General features: G+C 52.9%; 1 protein-coding gene across 7 annotated transcripts in view; it reads right to left on the bottom strand.

Annotated features, from left to right (window-relative positions):
* The window catches only part of CEP164 (centrosomal protein 164), a 67,681-nt gene that overhangs the window by 23,866 nt on the left and 31,339 nt on the right, over positions 1 to 12,476 (bottom strand). For 6 of the 7 annotated variants that reach the window (XM_047878399.1, XM_047878401.1, XM_047878398.1 and 3 more), the window contains 3 exons: positions 6,374 to 6,778; positions 5,321 to 5,401; positions 3,109 to 3,201 (listed from right to left, as the gene is read on the bottom strand). In XM_047878399.1, coding sequence (XP_047734355.1) covers positions 3,109 to 3,201; positions 5,321 to 5,401; positions 6,374 to 6,778 — 579 coding nt within the window. The remainder of the gene's footprint in view (positions 1 to 3,108; positions 3,202 to 5,320; positions 5,402 to 6,373; positions 6,779 to 12,476) is intronic. The other variant, XM_047878402.1, reaches the window with a different exon arrangement.

Raw genomic sequence — 12,476 nt, 5'->3', positions numbered from 1 at the left:
GCAGCACGAGGCTGCCTGCCAGCACTGCCACTTTGCATCATGTCAGCCTGGCCAGAGCCTGCCTGGCCAGAGCCTGCAGATAACGGCCCCGCCCCCCCCCCCCCCCCCCCCCCCCCCGTCCCTTCCAGCCTTCTTCCCCCACGGATCACACAGAGCTCGGCAGACGGCTCCCTCTGTCACTTGCAAGGAAAAAAAAAAATCACAGAGGACACTCTATGCAACAAACCCCAATGGGACATGGACAGCAAAGTGGGGTGATCGTGATAAAAATGGGGGGCTTGAGCCGTGGGTCGGAAAGAATGAGCTACCAAGTCTGTCTGCTTCCTACTTGCTTCATCACTGTTGCTGCCGGAAACACACGAGCCCCTCTGCCGGACAGAAGGGGCCACCTTGGGAAAGCGCCCGGACAGAGGGCCTTGGAGTAGAGCAGCAGTTGATCCCCAGACCCTTTTGCCCCAGAAAAGAACTCTTCAGAAAGGGGACACGGCCAGCACACCCGACACCTCTGGCCCAACTGTGCTCAAGACACCGCTTGCCCGCCCTTAACTCGGCTCAAGGGTTTTGTGTTCATGACCTGGTCCCCAGCTAAATAAATCCCGGTACGTTCAGAAAGCACACTGCTACACGACTAGTAAGGAGAGTAAGGGAGATCTGAAATTACTAAGAAATAAGTCAAGGGCCTATTCCGTAGCTGCTCTCTAAGTTAAAGAGCACATCGCCAAGCACTTTTTGTGACACAGTCCCAATGTCTGTGGGGAGGGAAAAGATAAACAGAAAACAGACACAGACTTACACGTACACTGAAAACTTTCTGGAAAAGCACACGAAAAGTGTTCATGGAAACCGTTAATAGTCCCCACCTGTAGCAGTAAGCCTGCAGGATGTGGAAGGCTTTGACCTTCTGGATTATTTGAAACAACTTCATGGTCATTTTTGTAATTTAGTATAAAACTCATGTTCCTAATTCATTATAATCATTATCTTGACTACGGTGATGGTTTGAAAGGCACACACATATGGTAAAACTTATCCAGTGGCACATGTGAAGTAAGTCCAGTTTATCATATGTCCACTGCATCTCGATAAAGCTGCGTCAGGGGCGCCTGGGGGGCTCAATTGGTTAAGCATCCAACTTCAACTGAGGTCATGATCTCGCAGTTCGTGAGTTTCAAGCCCTGCATTGGGCTCTGGGTTGACAGCTTGGAGCCTGGAGCCTGCTTCGGATTCTGTGTCTCCCTCTCTCTCTGTCCCTCCCCCACTCATGCTCTTTCTGTCTCAAAAATAAATAAACATTAAAAAAAATTATAGGGGCACCTGGGTGGGTCAGTCAGTTAAGCATCCGACTTCAACTCAGGCCATGATCTCACAGTTCATGAGTTCAGCCCTATGTCGGGCTCTGTGCTGACAGCTCAGAGCCTGGGGCCTGCTTCGGATCCTGTGTCTCGCTCTCTCTCTGCCCCTCCCCTTTTCATGTTCTGTCTGTCTGTCTCTCTCTCAAACATAAATAAACATTAAAAAAAAACTGCATAAAAATTTTTATGAACTTTTCATGAAATTTTTAGAACTTTAGTTCAGTTCTAAGCCTCTGCCTTGGCCCTGGCCCGAGGGGCCGAAGACAAAGGGGACCACACCTGTGGTGCTGTCAGAGCCACAAAGGGCTGCCCCTGTCTCCTCAGCTCCACCTCCTGGCTCAACCCTCTGCATGGCCTGAAGACAGGAGACAGCTGGAGTAACAAGGCCCACGAGGGGCTCTGTGTGGTCAGCCCACCTGAGTGCCTGGCGCTGCTCGGTGCCCCAACACCCTGGTCATGAGGTCCAGCTTAGGACTTCCTGTGCCGGGGCTGTCTGCCTCAGAGAGTGCCTCGTGAGAACCGGATCCAGGCCAGGCCCTGCTACTCCTACATGCCAACCGGCATATCCCAAAAAAGGGCTGCTGGCCTCATTGGGTCTTAGGCAGGACCTAGAAATCTTTCTTTTTTAAAGCCTCCAAGGATTCAGATATTGGCTAGAGTTGGGAGCCAGAGCTGTGCAAATCCATCCTGCCCACCGACTTTCCCACTTACCTACTGCCGAAGGGCCTACCAACTCCCTGCTCCCAACCCTTCCTCACGAATCCCGCCCTGTGTGTGCCTTTACACCCTTCGTCCAGTGCTACAAACAGGTGTGACCAAGGTCCGGCCTCGATCTGCTGGCTGGGCAGTAGCACGGCAAGGCGTACCAGCCAGCGCTGAGAGGAGCACGTGACCTCAAGTGCCACTGGCCTAAAAGCTCTACCCTGACTCGGCACTTAGTCCTCCAAGGGCTCCCAGACCTGATTCGCATCGGACACCTTGTTTGTTCCACCCGGCAAACTTCCATTCACCCAAACCAAATGCTCCCTTCAACCTACAGACACCATGTGCCAAAATCTTCTCTTAAACAAGCCCACGGAGGGGGAAAAAAAATGACTTTCTTGTCTTCAAGCTCCTTAAGGACAGGACGTGTGTCTGAGTCATCTATCTATTCCTACCCTTCTGTGGGGCAGACATTTCCCACGCCCACACAGAGCTTATATCCAGGAGGGAGACAGACCCAAGACCTGTCAACCAAAAGGAGCAGCACTAAGGGTAGCAAAAGGACAGAACAGTTCACCCTGCCTGGAGGAGGTGGTGTCAGAGGTGGGCCTCCAAGACCAAGAAGGGGCTCGGAACAAAAGGGGAAACCAAACGGCAGGCAGGGCAGTGAAGGAGGTGGATCGTGTGCCCCGGGAACGGCTAGCGCTCGGTGGGCACGGCCGGTGTGTGGCAGGTGCTCTGAGGATGAGGCTGCAAGAGGCTGAATGGGCCAGGTTGGCAAGTGCCTTGAAACACACAGTCTATACAGAGCTTTGTACATGAGCAAATGGGTCAACCTTTGACCAATTGGTCAAATTGGTCGTTGCTAAATAAACGAACGAACAGATAAATGTCTGTTGCAGGCGGCAGGGAGGATGACTCAATTCAGAGCAGCAAAGAGCAGAAACGATTGGGAGGCCTTCACAGACACAGCCTGGGCCATGCCTTACTGAGTTAGAAGCAAGGGGACTCCCAGAAGCACAGCCCGGGACAAGCAGGGCTCAGCTCGGGTTACCCAGCATCCAGAGAGACTCCCGTCCCGGCGGACTGGGGAAAGCACGTCAACATCCATCAGGTGCTCTGAGATCCGGCTGCGAAAACCGAAGTCCTAGAGGGAGTGGAGGGGGAGGTCAGAGCTGCCCCTGTCACGGTCGGCATCGTCCATGTCACGGCCTCTCCTCCACCCCCCACCTTCCAGAAAGGGGCCCACTACGGGTCAGGCACCGCGCTATAGGTTTTCACATCTACCGATTATTCTCGTCTTCAAAATCACACTGTGACTAATCTGGAAAGACATGTGATACAGCAAGTATGGTAAAATGTTCACTGAAGACCCTAGGTGGTGAGTATGTGTGTATTCACTCTAAAATCCTTTTAATTTTTCTGTATATTTGAAATTTTCCAGGGCACCTAGGTGGCTCAGTGGGTTAAGCGTCCAACTTCGGCTCAGGTCATGATCTCACAGTTCGTGGGTTTGAGCCCCGGGTTGGCCTCTGGGCTGACAGCTCAGAGCCTGGAACCTGCTTCGGATTCTGTGTCTCCCTCTCTCTCTGCTCCTCCCCCACCCACACAGTCTCTGTCTCTCAAATATTTAAAAAAAACTTTTTTTTTTCCATAATAAAACCATGGAGGGAAAAATAACCGTGAGACTGACACCCTTATCTCCATCTCACAGATAAGGAAGCAGGTTTAGGGGACATGTAATTCACCCAAGCCCAAGTAGCTGATAAACAACGGGGCTGGTTGGTGGTCAGATGTGCCCTGGGCTGACTCCAAAGTCCAAGCTCTTTGCCAATCATGTCACTTTCCAGTCGTCTCTCCCTCCTGGTGCCCAACCAGGGCACCAGTTGGGCACCAGGAGAGAGCCAACCAGGGTACCAGGAGAGAGGTCAAAGTGCCCACAAGACCTGTGGGCAGCACTGAAACGAGGCATGATGGCCGTTGTCAGCTTTCTCTTTCTCTTCCCCCACTGCCCTTCTGGACAATGGGGCTTAATTAGCGGTGCTCTGTCCACAGGCTTCTCTTTGGGACAGGCGGCAAGTACCCACACAGGTGCCAGCTCCCCATCGCCCTTTGGCTGCCACAGGACCCTGATCCTGCCCCCTCCAAGCCCAAGAGCCCTGCTGAACCAAGTGAAGGATTGCTACCTGACAGCACGCTAATAGGGACAGTTCTGTCATCAGCCCTGATACATGGCAGGATGCCCAGCCGAGGTCTGGTCCTGCTGTCCATGGCTTCCTCCACCCACTCCCATAGAGGAGAAAAACATTCATGGGCACATTTGTCCACACAGTGACTCCCTCAGAAGGGATGGAGCCCTGGCTTCCAAGAGTCCTGAGACGTGCCTGTTCTTCATGACGGTTTTTGCCAACAACTTTCTGCCTTCCCTTCCTAGCTTAGGGGCTTTCTGTTTTGGTGACATTTTCCTTTCGGTTCGAGTTCTACTCCACTTAATGCAGCTGCCATCTGCCTCCTAAGCCCGTGGCTCAGCGAGGGGCTAGAGCACGCAGCCTCCTAATTCCTCTGCACCCCCTCCTATCATTACCGCTCATCCCTGACCCTCTCCCGCTAATCCCTTCCCTTTGATCCGCCTCCTCCAAACAGATGGAGCACACTTTCCAGAGGTGATGCGCTGCCAAAAAGCACCCTCGACTACTCCCTGTAGGTACAGACCTGGCAGAGGGGGCCAGGATACAGCAGGCTGCGTGGAAGGCCCGGGACAAAGCAATCACGCCCGGTGACATTCCAGGACGACGTCTTCTCTTTGGAACAGTAATTGCAGCAGCCCACCTAGCCTGAGGACCGGGCCGTGCCATTGCTCGGTGGTCCCACAAATACAAATACACACACACACACACACACACAACCAGTCTCTAACCTCCTAGATTCATGCAATGTCTCTGCTACAGCCCAGAGGCTCTAGGTCACGTATCTCCCAGACAATTCCCACTGCAGAAACAAGAAACAGTAGTAATAGCTTATAGTTATTTGATGTTTATAGGCTAATGTTTTACATTCTTTGCCTCACCTTCTTCTCATAGCAAACCTGTGAAGTAGGTAGCGTTTACTCTTAGCTAATGGGCTGAGAGACCAGAGTTAGACAAGATCCAGGTTTGAGTCCTGACTTCCCACCTACAAGCTGTGTGATGCCAGGCAAAACGAACCGCAGGGGCTCACAGAGCCACGTGCCTTACCCCACGCTGCTGCCCCACCCCCCTCAGACTCACCAGTTCCAGGAAGGACTTGGGGTCAGAGGCCATGGAGTCTGACAGCTGCAGCTCCTTCACCTGCTCGCTGATCTCCAACTCCTGGGGAAACAGACCCATAGAGACGTCACCCAGAGCGGAGCAGAGAGGGCTGGGATCACTTCCCAGGGAATTCCGTTCAGGCCAAGGTGCCAACGCAGCTCGAGACCTAACCAAAACCCACCTCTTCTAGAAAACCTGAAAGGGGGCTGTGGACCCTCCCCTTCTTTCTGGACACACGCAGCAGCGCCCACCCCACTCAGGCTGAACAGCCCAGCCCAGCTACGTAGGGAGAGCCACTCTCTGACTCGGGTCAACAAGGGTTTACACCTGGAAGGAAAGCCAAGTGAAGTAGAGAGGAGACGGTTGGAAAGCGGGCAGCAGGGAGGCTTCTTGCTGTCCTAGAAAACAGAACGGGACTGTCTTCTCCAAGAAGTAGCTTAACACCCTTTAAATGAGCCCCCTCCCCATTTGGCTGGAAGAGGAGCAGGACTAAGGGTCGGACGACCGAAGATGCCTCAGCCACCGGGAACTACTTCTGTGTCACTGCCTGGTCTTGCCAAAGCAAGACCCCCGGGCCATCAATGAGAGGAGCCTCAGGTAGCCTGACTGACCGATCCTGGGGCAAAATGCTCCCAATGGTTGCCACCCTCACCCATATCCTCCCCTCTCTACTGAAACACAGACAGCAGCGACCCTTGACTGGTGTCGAGAAGTACGAGGAGGAGGCAGAAAGAGCAAGTAGGTAGAACAGAAGAACACAAACATCCCGGGAGGGTGCCAACGGAAAGGCCAATTTCTATCCTGAATTTCTAACGCCAGCAGGTTTGGAGTTTCATTCAGGATCTGGCCGCCGGCTGGGTCTGGGCAAATCTGTCACAATGGAGGGTTCTAGCCACGTTGACAGCCTGCTGCAGGGACTGCAAATGAAGCTCCCCATCTCAGTAATGAAGATGTGGGGATGGGGATCTGCACGGGGCTTAAGAGAGCAGCTCAGGGAAGGAGGGGCAACTTCCCAGGGGACAGGGGCCTTACCTCGCTGGCGTCCGATCTGCTCTCTTTCTGGACAGAGGCTTCCTCCTTGGGCTCCTCCTTCCGCCTCCTTCCTCCTTCGGCGCCTCCTTCCACCTCTCCCTTCCTGGAACCCTCCTCTCCTACATCCGCTGGGGCCTCTGGGGCCTCCTTTTTGTTGGCTTTGGCAGGCTGACTGCCCCCAGGGTCCACCCCACTCCTGGGTATTCCTGAATCACTCTTCTCATCCTTTTCTTTCTCCAGGAGCCACGCGCTCGCCCCTCTTCCCTGCTGCCCTGTGCCATCGGCACTGCTCAGACTGCTGTCTGCATCCTGGCTGAAGAGCTTGCCGGGAGTGGGGGGCCCGGCAGCCTCTGAATCCAGAGAAGCATCCTTCTTCTCCTCTGGCTGGCTTGTTCTTGGAGACTCCTGGGTGGCAGCAGACCATGTCAGACAAGGAGGCATCAGAATTAATCAAATGATTTCAGAGACTTGCAACAAGATGGAACTGTCATTCCTTGACCCGTACGGGCCAGCGCTCCCGTTATCAAACACCCCAACAGCCATTTAAAACAGAGATTCCCTGTTCCACTCCAGATCTACTGAATCTAAAAGTCTATGGTGATTTGCATACACCCAACCGGACCCGACGACTGACAGGCTCAGAAACCAGTGCACTGAACTCCATCACCAGCTGTTATGTTCTCAAGGAAGAAATGTCTCGTCCCAGCCCCATTAGCCAAATCATAAGACTGCAGACTCAGAAGTCAATATTTATTTTTTAAAAAGTCAATATGTATTTATGGTGATGATGATGGAAAATCACATGGGAGAAAAAAAGTACCAAAGTGTACAATTCCGATTTGTTCACTTTTTAAAAAGCAGCAGGGAAAAAAAACAGACCTTCCTCAATAGCAATGAGGGTGGCTCTCTTCCTAAAGCCTCCCCTGTACAAGCAAGTCTGGGGCACTGTCAACTGCACGCTCTGAGAAGCAGAAAGAAGCCAAGGTAAGATTTACCGGGGGAAGTGGCTATGAAGGATAAAGGGGTCGGGAGACCTTCAGAACACAGGTCTGACCTATGACGGGGAGAGTGGGACACGGGCCGGAACAGGCGTGGCCTCAGGAAGGGCCCAGTTCTGAGGAAGTCTTGGCCCGCGCAGCAGTCCCACATCTGGCAGAAAAGGTCCTGCTCTGGGGTCTGTTGCTCTCCTTCAACACGCATGGCCTTGGCATGAGCCAGGGTGGATCAAAGTGCTGCAGCTGGAGGCTGTCATTGCTGTGGTGCCCTTAGCAGGGTCTCTCAAAAGGAGCACCCTCTCCAGCTGCCACACCCTGTTTCTCACACACAAGCCTCACTTTAAAGACCAGGAAAAACCAGGACGCCTGGGTAACTCAGTCAGTTAAGCAACTGATTCAGCTCAGGTCATGATCTCACGGTTCGTGAGTTCGAGCCCCACATCGGGCTCTGTGCTGACAGCTCGGAGCCCGGAGCCTGCTTCGGATTCTGTGTCTCCCTTTCCCTCTGCTCCTCCCGTGCTCGCACTCTGCGTCTCGCTCTCTCTCAGAAATAAACAAACGTTAAAAAAAATATTTTTTCGGAAGACTAGGAAAAACCTTTCAAGCCGGCCAACATAGAAAAAGCAAATCCTTCCTTGAAATACAGAAAAGCCTTCCTCCCAGAAAACATCACTGGGGCTGCCAGGGTGAGTAACTTCTGAGCAGGGATTTTTGAGACTTCCCGTTTCCTCAACCTGGAAACTCAAACAAGGGGCCTGACGACTAGAATTCATTGGTCCCCAGAGAAGCCCTAAGCGCAGCATTCAGATGCTGTCTGTCTGTCAAAGCATCTACTGAACACAAAGACACAACCATCTGCCGGCAGGTCCAGCAGCCTAAGGACAAAGTCAACCCAAACTTTGCAAGGATGACTGAGAGGCAGGAAAGCAGGGCGGTTCAGAGCTCAGCTTTGGAGATGCACTACTTAGGTTCAAATCCTGGCCCCACACTTACAGTGACCTTAGACAAATGATTTAACTTCTCTATGCCTCAGTTTCTTCCTCTAAAATATGGAGACGCAAGAGGGCCTATCTCACTGGGTTCGGGGAAGGTTAATTGAGTTAACACTAAGTGAGCTCAAGAACTGAGAACGGTTCCTGGAAGACTCTGGGCATTCCATAAATGTTAACTAATGTTTTACTGTGAGATGCGCACAGTCATTCATCGGGTGCCTTCTATATGCCAGACACTGCCCGGGGACCCACACATTAACAAGACGTAGATCCTGCCCTCAAGGAATTCATCTGAGAATGGAGAAAAGGGCAATGTCCCAGAGAGCCCTGGTTTTGAGCCTCTGCTGCCCAAAGCGAGGGACCGGGGACACAGTGGTGATACTGTCATCAGCCCCAGGCCTGTCCCAGGGAGAAAAGCAGAAGGTGAAAGGGAGGAGGGGGTGGCTTCCCTCAGGCCTGGGCAGGGCACCCTCTGGTGCTGCCCGTCCTCCCGACATCCGTAGCCTCGCCAAGGCCTCCGGGCTAAGAGAAAGGGCCGAGAAAGGGCCGAGGGGAACAGCTCCCCTTCAAGAGAAACGCGTGCAGAGCGGGGCCAGGTCTCCCCGTCCCGATACGATACCGCAACCGCGGCCGACACTCAGCAGGAGTTCGGTGCCCAGTCTGAGGGGCCTCCACGGACTCCCAGCAGGTGGGAGTTCCTGAGGATGGGAGAGGGATGTCTGGCCAGCCGCACTCTACCACAAGCAAGCAGAGCCAATCCACCCTGGCCGCGGTCATCTCGTGAAGAGAAAAAGGCAACAGGCCTCGGATTAGGGGACAAAGGAGGGTCAGACCACAGCAGCACCCGTGGCCTTCGGGATAAAGTCCGCATCTCCCCACATGGCCCACGGCTCCTCGCCCAGCCCCTGCCCGCTTCTCACGGGGCACAGGCAGCCACACCCTGCAGGCGTCCTCTCCTCCTATGGATAAACATTGTGCCACTTTCCTCTTTGCCATGAGCCTTTTTTTTTTTAAGTTGGTTACTTCACTTCATTTAGCAAACGGTCAACCCTCTGAGCCCCACCAGGTTGCTTCCCCTGCCTCCCTCGAGGCCCTGCCGCGGGAAGAAGCTCAAAGGGCAATCAGGACGGCCCCAATCAGCCTCCTCTTCCACCAACACACTCCGCACAGCACAGGACAAGGTCACTGCTCGCATCCTCGGCACCCACCCCAATGTGGCTGGGGGGCCCCCCAGTGTTCAAGAGCCACCTGCCAGGGCCCAGCTCCAGGAAGACCCCTCCCTGCTCCTGAGATGCCATGCACATTCGACACACACACACACACACACACACACACACACACACGCGCGCGCGCGCGCGCGATCTACCCTAACAAACTCCCTCTGGTCCTCACAGTATCACATCTTCCAGGAAGCCCTCCTTGATCCCTGGGGCAGCTGTCCTGAGATGAGCCTCTCCGTCCTGTCACAACATCTACCGTATCGTCACTGCTGACTTCCTATGGGTTTCCCTCACCAGATCAGCTCCGTGCTATCCTCAGGGCCTAGAATCTGGCACGTAATAAGTGCACAGTGAATACTTGTTGACCGGATTTTTCAAAATGAGGGTGTCATGCAGATACAGGAGTTCCCACTCTGTAAAAGTCAGATGTACAATTTATTTTACAAGGTTACGCAGGGATTAGACTCTATTTAATACGATGCTTATTAAACGGAAAATAGCTAAACAATGTTAACTATGAATATTCAAGATGATGGAAAAACAAGTAGCCTATCCAAAATCCGAGGACACCTGGCACAGACGGAGACTCCCATTTGTATACATGAGAGAATGTATTCAGGCCGCAAGGCTGTGACGCCCAGTCTATGCCCTTCTCGAGCTCAAATTCTTCAAAAGACTTTCCCATCAAGGGGTGTTTGCTATCCTGTCTACCTAAACAGTAAGATACCATTTTAGGGTTGCCTGGGTGGCTCAGTCGGTTAAGCATCCGACTTTGTGTTCAGGTCATGATCTCATGGTTTGTGCGTTCAAGCCCCGCATTGGGCTTTGTGATGACAGCTCGGAGCCCGGAGCCTGCTTCGGATTCTGTGTCTTCCTCTCTCTCTGCCCCTCCCCTGCTCACACACTGTCTGTCTCTCTCTCAAAAGTAAATAAGCATTAAAAAACTTAAAAGATTTTTTTAAAGTTTATTTTTATGTATTTTTTAATGTTTATTTTTGAGAGAGAGAGACAGAGAGACAGAGTACCAGTGGGGGGAGGGGCAGAGAGAGAGGGAGATACAAAATCTGAAGGAGGCTCCAGGCTCCAAGCTGCCAGCAGAGTCCGACACAGGTCTTGAACCCACAGACCGAGAAATCATGACCTGAGCCAAAGTCAGATGCTTAGCCAACTGAGCCACCCAGGGGTCCCTAACGTTTATTTATTTTTGAGAGAGAGAGAGCACATCCACACACGCACATATGGGGGAGGGGGAGTGGGGGGAGGGGCAGAGAGAGAGAAAATTCCAAGCAGGCTCCACACTGCCAGTGCAGAGGCCCTGAATATTAAGATATTAAAACCTGGCTAACACTAAAATAAAGGAGCTCGCATCCCCTGAGCCCGTGTCAACCAAGTGCAGCAATTCAACAGTCAGAGGTAACGTCCAAGGGAGACTGGACACTGGTTGCAGATTGCACGCAGTGCGTGACAGAGTGCTGGGAAAATCCACCTGACTCCAGACCCCTCACCCTTCACAGCCCTGCTCCTCGCCACCCCATGGGCCGAGACCTGCCCAGGACGCACATTCCAGGCCCCGGCGTACTGCCTCCCACATCAGGGTTCTGTGGGGTACACAGACCAGGGCGAGCGCTGCCCCCTCGGCATCGCTTTGCTCTGAGCTGATCTGTGCTCTGCCTCCTCCTGTCACAGCCCCAGGCCCCTGGGTATCTCAAGGCAAATATCTGCTGCCTTTTCAAAAACAACCTTGTCATCTGCATGAGGAAGGCGGTGCCAGAGATTTCATGAATATTTAACATACCCCCCAAAAGGCAGGGGCTACTATAATCCACATGGCTTGGGAGGGAGAGAGTGGGGGCCGGGGGAGCTGAACCTCCTAAGCCAACCATCAGTTAGGTTATTTGCCACGTCTCATTCCCACCCAGCTGGTCTCAAGTCTTTGCATTGTCCCCCACCCCATGTTGTTAGCACTTCCCAATCACACTGACATCATCCTGTTATTTCTAAGCCCAGCTCCCTCCCTCTCCTTTGATCCAATGATGGGTTCTTACCAGCCCCACGAGGCCACACGCTGCCTGCTCACCCACCCCTCTGCCTCCCCTCCTCACTCTCACCCATTCTCAGAGTCTCTTCCATGAACCTATCCCCTTTGATTCTGTAATAGACTAGAAATGGGTTTACACTGAAAGCAGGAGAGGAGGGGGAAGGAGAGAGAGAGAGAAGCAGACATTCTCGCCATCCTACTGCCCTCTCATGGAATCACGAGCAAAGTGACTGTTGATGGCACAGAGACAGGGGAGCACAAAGCTTGGCAGGACACTTCCACCCAGGGCTGTCTGGGGTGCTGCCCAAGAGCGGGAAGAAAGGGGCAGCTCAGAGGATCCAGGGTCTATAAACTGGGACAAACGCCATTTTCAAAGGGTGTGGTCCAAACAGAGGCAGCTTTGTCTCTCCTGAAACCCCTGTTCATCCTCAGCACTGCCCTTCTTTCTCTGCCTGGAAAAGCCCTACCTCCTCCCAGGGTTAGACCACAGGAACCCAACACTCCATGTGACAAAAGAATGAAATCTGCTGAGATGCTAGAGACACTTCCCCTGCTGAGTTGTCTATTTCTATTAAAGAGGTCATAAAAAATATGTTTAAAGGCTCCCACTCCCCCCAAAGAAGCATATAATCATCAGAAGGAAGCTTTTGGAAATCCAGGACATGTCAAAGATCCCCTTTTTGTTGACATTTATGAAGCAAAAATCAGCCCAAAGTCTAAGTGCACCATGACTGATCCACAGTGGGATCTTCAATCCACCCGCTGACAGCAGGAGTATCCACTCTGGTCAGGACCTGGGACAGCCAAGGGAAGAAAAAAGCACCATACAACCTGAAGGGATCCCCTCCTTGTCCTGGC

Source organism: Prionailurus viverrinus, chromosome D1 (genome assembly GCF_022837055.1).
Source record: "Prionailurus viverrinus isolate Anna chromosome D1, UM_Priviv_1.0, whole genome shotgun sequence".
NCBI lineage: Eukaryota > Metazoa > Chordata > Mammalia > Carnivora > Felidae > Prionailurus > Prionailurus viverrinus.
This window is presented reverse-complemented; position numbering and strand designations above follow the sequence as displayed.